We start from the raw sequence: 4,928 nt of genomic DNA, 5'->3' as shown, positions 1-4,928 counted from the left end.
GTTATGTTAAAAGGTAATATGGTGGGCCCATTTGGTAAAAGGTGGTAATTTTATAAAGTAAGGGATGATATATATGTCCAAAAAGCAGAGTGGGCAAGTTAATTGGTGGACACAATTTTAGAGGCAAATAAGTAATTGATTGATGGACGAAGGGAGTACTTTTTATAAATTAAAATGACACTTTTAATGCATACAAATAATTCTTTTGAATGAAACTGACAAGGGTCTGAATATAAGATAAAAAAGAAAAGAAAAAGGATTCAGACGAACCAAACCAAACTGAAGAAGAAAAAATTATGTCGCTACATGTGGAATTTGAACTCGCGAACTTGTAGATAGAAGGCGTGGATTCAATGCTCAATTGAGAATTACTCATAGCCATTAGTATATATACATTTATTGCACTATCATGTCGTGTCATACAACAAATTGTACGGAAAACTTTGTCAAATACTATTAACCCTGTTTTATATGAGTGCGTTGATATTGGTCTAGCAATTAAATGATTAATGCATAAGGCAACAACTCAAGTAAAATCTATCGATCTTTAAAATTATTTGTTCAACCTAAAACAAGATAAAAAAAATCCTTTGATCTACAACGCCACTTCATATTTCTACTGTTCAATTGTAGTAAATTCGGATTAATACACAACTGTATCCAGTAATTTAACAAACAGAACAGTTCTATCTTGTATGTCTGATGTTTTTTTCCTTTCAGTTAAAGATTAAACAGAAAAATACAGAGGAAAAGAGAAAAAAGGAAAAGAAAAAGAGAGAGAATGCTAGTTTTTGTGAACACCTCCTAGATTCTTCTACCTGAATGTTCTTGCTTTCTTCTTTAGTCCACCACTCTGGGGGCTTGGGTTACCTAGCTTCCTCTTCGTTCCAGCTACGTTCGAAGCATTAGCAGCAGCCCGTAGGGCTTTTTCCTTCCTTGCAGCAACTGATGGTCTTTTCTTCGTTCCAGAACTCTTCTCTCTCGTAGGTTGAGGCTTTGATTTGGCAGCAAGGGTATTTACCTTTGTACGGACTTTCTTCTGTCCACCAGATTTGCTTGCGTGCAAGCCCTGGTAAGAGATGTTTGCCTTTGCTTTTTCCTTATAACTACCATCTGGAGTTCTGGAAGCAACGGCAAACTTCTTAGCGCTACTGCTCTGTGGTTCTGAAGTGTTCATCCTCTTCAACGAAGAGTCGGCTGGTTTAGCATGACTGAGCCTGAGTTCACGACCCCGAATCCACAAGTTACGTTTCTTGACGGCCATATTTGCAGCATCCTTCATGTAACCAAGTTAATGGTTAGGCACAAGACATATAAAAAAGTTAAGGAATCACTTTAAAAGCCAACACATCAAGATAGTAGAATTAGAACACGTCTAGGGCAGATTTAAAGAAAGATGTCTCATATTAGACGAGGTTGCTATGCTGAGACATGTTATAGAAAGCAATACTAGAAACATAGGTGAAAGTCTTAGAATGGAATGGAGAAAGACGATTCTGCGAGCTGAACAAGAGTGGTACTATCATTATTTAGCACAGATAACAGCAGCCATCAGAATGTGAAAAGAAATCACAGCATCAATTATTTCTGTATTTATACTCACTAATCAAAACCTCTAAAAGGAACTCAGGGCAAATGACTGGATAAAGTACAAGAGACCCACCGCTAAGATTCTATCAATATATCCTGTTAATCTTAATAAGCATAATTGCAAGAACCTTCATCCCTTGTCACTCTACCCAGATAATAAATAAATAAATAAATAAATTGAAAAAAAATCAGCCTGTATGGAAAAACATTTGCAGCAAGGACAAAGAGCAATCAGAGACATAGTGATAGAAGTCAGAAAGAAAGGCACAAAACATGCACAAAAGCTGTTCCATACATTGATTGCAGTAAACATCCAGAATCTCATATCTAGCCATGTTCACATGAAACCCAATCTACTATTTCCTTTTGAGTTTTATCTTTCGGGAAACACAATTGAGAATTGCAGACACAGGCCGTAAATTATCCTGACTCCCTTTTAACCAGCATCTTTAGTTCATCATAATATGATAATCTCCACTACCAATATTCCAACAACAAATTAAAATGAATCCTTGGTTTCACATATACGCATAATTTCTTAACAATTAGATTGCTCAAGACACATCCATTCTACTAATAATTACACTCATTGTACAAACAGAACAGAATCCAAAATACTTTGAGAAATGCTAGATATATCACTGGTGCAAGAAATATAAGAATTTGCAATATACTATTATTTGCATTTATCCTACAACAATACCCCTATCTGGAAGATAATATAAATTCATTAAGAAACGGTACAAGGTTCAAAATTAAAATTCCAAAACAATGCACATGCACCAAAATGATACAAAGATTACTGAGATTAAACAAATATATCATACAAAAGAAATATAATCAGAACCAAACATAAGTTATCAGACATAAAATGCATCACCGATTAAATATACTGCTCTTACCACAGTTTTAAACAGCACATATGCAATGCCTTTCCCCAAACTCGATCCAGGATCCCTGATAACCCGTGCAGCTTCAACGCTTGTTTCAAGATTTTTTATAGTAGAGAATAACTGATAGATCTCTTCATCCTGAGGAAAGAAAAAATGCACAATAATGTTAGAACGAAGAACACAAGAAACAAAAGAAGCGACTATTTTGAAGATAAAAAAATCTTGCCTTGACATCAAAAGGAAGATTTCCCAAGAAAACCGTCCTTTTGTTTTCATACAATAGAGGAGCATCTCCCTTCAATTTCTTGCGTGGTGGGCATGCTCTGTCAACACGAATATGATTCCCAGCAACCTGAGCCAAGCAAATGAATAATTGATGCTCGCTATGTTGTTGCATTTCTATCTTGAAATGAAGTAGAATGATGCGAAGATGGTAACATACCACAGCCATATTATGGGCCAATGATGCTTGAGCAGACTCCTCTGTTTTGAAAACAACGTAAGCATTGACACTGCAAAAAAGTAATAGTCGATTTATGTTTGTTTCTTGGACTACGCCAAATACTACTTTTTTCCCTTATAAACATGTGCAGGCAATTTCTTCTGGAAGAAGAGAAGTATGCCAACTTTCTGAATGGATTTCGACGACGTAGCAACTGATGGGAATTAAGCACATATGCATGGCAGGCTATCAACACCAATGTCAGCTGGACTAGTCGTCATTACTAGTACCATATAGATACACAAATTTAAACAGGTGAACTTATACAGAGTCTAGCAGCATGTTTACACAATTTTTATTAGACCTTCCAGGTAGTCAGGCATAACGAAGTCAACTAAGATAGCAAATACACATAACTGATAGACATTAAACAAGTAAAACAATTATCAGGATCTAATTTACTATAAGAATCCACATTGCAAACATTTGAGTTTGATTTCAGCATTTCCTTCTCTCTTTCTGGTCAGCTAAGGAGACCACTACTTGCTAGTACATTTGACAGTCTTATTTCACATACAACTACGGTCGGAGTTGTCTCCTTTGCCACATAAAACCAACCAAATCCGAAAAATGAACAGGCACAAAACAGAACATGTTCGAATCGGAAGTAAACCTGTTTCCATTCTCATTGATTTTCTTCGTGATTACAGCACCCTTCCTCGGCATTTTTCCCTGCAAACAAGAGAGTACCACCATCACTTTTACACACAACACAATCCAAAGAAAGAAGCACAAGAAAGCCAAGGCAGCAGACTCACATCGACAATGGGAACAGATCGAATCCTTACAGACTCGACTTCACCAAACTTCCCAAACTCCTTGGCTAATTCTTTCTTCTTCAACTTCAGCGGCAAATTCCCAACGAATACAGTCCTTAACAGCTTGCTTTCATCATCAAAATCTTCCTTTGCCACCACCATATCCTCTGGATTATCCATTTTCTTCCTCTTCTCACCCACCACATTAGTTTGGCCCTTACTTTCATCAATCTCATCAGTAATCCCGTATCGCTTCGCCTCATACTCCGCCTCAACCTCATCTCTCTTCCTCTTCTTTTTTTTCTTTTCATTTTTATCAACACCACTTTCACCATTTCTCTCAAAATCTTTCTGCACAGTTTCCTGGCCTAAATTACTTTTCTCTTTATTTTCATCCTCTTTCAGCTCGGCTCTCTTAAACTTCTTGCTAATCTCCTCAACCACTTCAGTATCAGAACCGGAACTTTCTTTCTTAACTTTATATTTCTTCCTTTTCTTGGGCTGCTTCGCCTCAGAAAAATCAGAATCCTCCAAATTGGCCTCGTACTCGGCATCCATCTTATCTTTTCCTGCAAGCCCTAATATCGATTGTTCATTTGGCGGCTGCGTTTTTAGAAATTTCCGGTGGAATGGATTGTTATCCGAGAAAAGAGAATTTGCAGCTGAGTCTTGCCCAGGAACTTCGCCGAACAGGGTCTTGAAAACTGTGGATGAATTGGAAGCGTCCTTGGATTTGGAAACATCGTTTGAATCCCCATTTTTCAGAGAATTTTTAGGTTTCTTTGCCATGAATGCTATTCGGTGTAAAAGAAAAGAAATTTAGGAATGCAAATCGAATACGTAACCCTAGCTAGGTTTTCATGGTTGCGCTAGGGCAGTGAAGGAGGCTTGCAATAGAAGATGTTAGCTTTCCTTCTAACCCCAACACTTGTTTGTTCTGGTTTAGGTAAATATATATTCCCTCCGTTTGAGTTCCACAATGGTTTCTTATGTTTAGGGTGAATGTCCATTTTTGTCCTATCATTTTAACCAAAAATATACTCCCTCCGTCCCCAAAATAAGTTCCTCTTTGGGGACGGCACGGATTTTAAGGAAAATGGTAAAGTGTATTGATAGTGGAGGAAAATATATTATAATTAGTATTGTGAAAATATGAAAAAGTGTTATAATTAGTATTGGGTGTGG

General features: G+C 37.0%; 1 protein-coding gene across 1 annotated transcript; it reads right to left on the bottom strand.

The window, feature by feature from the left end:
- Positions 1-589: 589 nt before the first annotated feature.
- LOC130996260 (uncharacterized) lies at positions 590-4,720 on the bottom strand. The gene is made up of 6 exons (XM_057921767.1): positions 3,744-4,720; positions 3,599-3,657; positions 2,926-2,995; positions 2,710-2,835; positions 2,493-2,621; positions 590-1,276 (listed from the first exon to the last, which is right to left on the bottom strand). The coding sequence occupies exons 1-6, from the start codon at positions 4,530-4,532 to the stop codon at positions 815-817; spliced, it is 1,635 nt and encodes a 544-aa protein (XP_057777750.1). The 5' UTR covers positions 4,533-4,720; the 3' UTR covers positions 590-814.
- Positions 4,721-4,928: the final 208 nt, after the last annotated feature.

The sequence above is a fragment of the Salvia miltiorrhiza genome, chromosome 7, assembly GCF_028751815.1.
Source record: "Salvia miltiorrhiza cultivar Shanhuang (shh) chromosome 7, IMPLAD_Smil_shh, whole genome shotgun sequence".
Taxonomy (NCBI): Eukaryota; Viridiplantae; Streptophyta; class Magnoliopsida; order Lamiales; family Lamiaceae; genus Salvia; species Salvia miltiorrhiza.
Note: the sequence above shows the minus strand (reverse complement) of the source record. Positions and strands in the feature narration are given on the sequence as shown.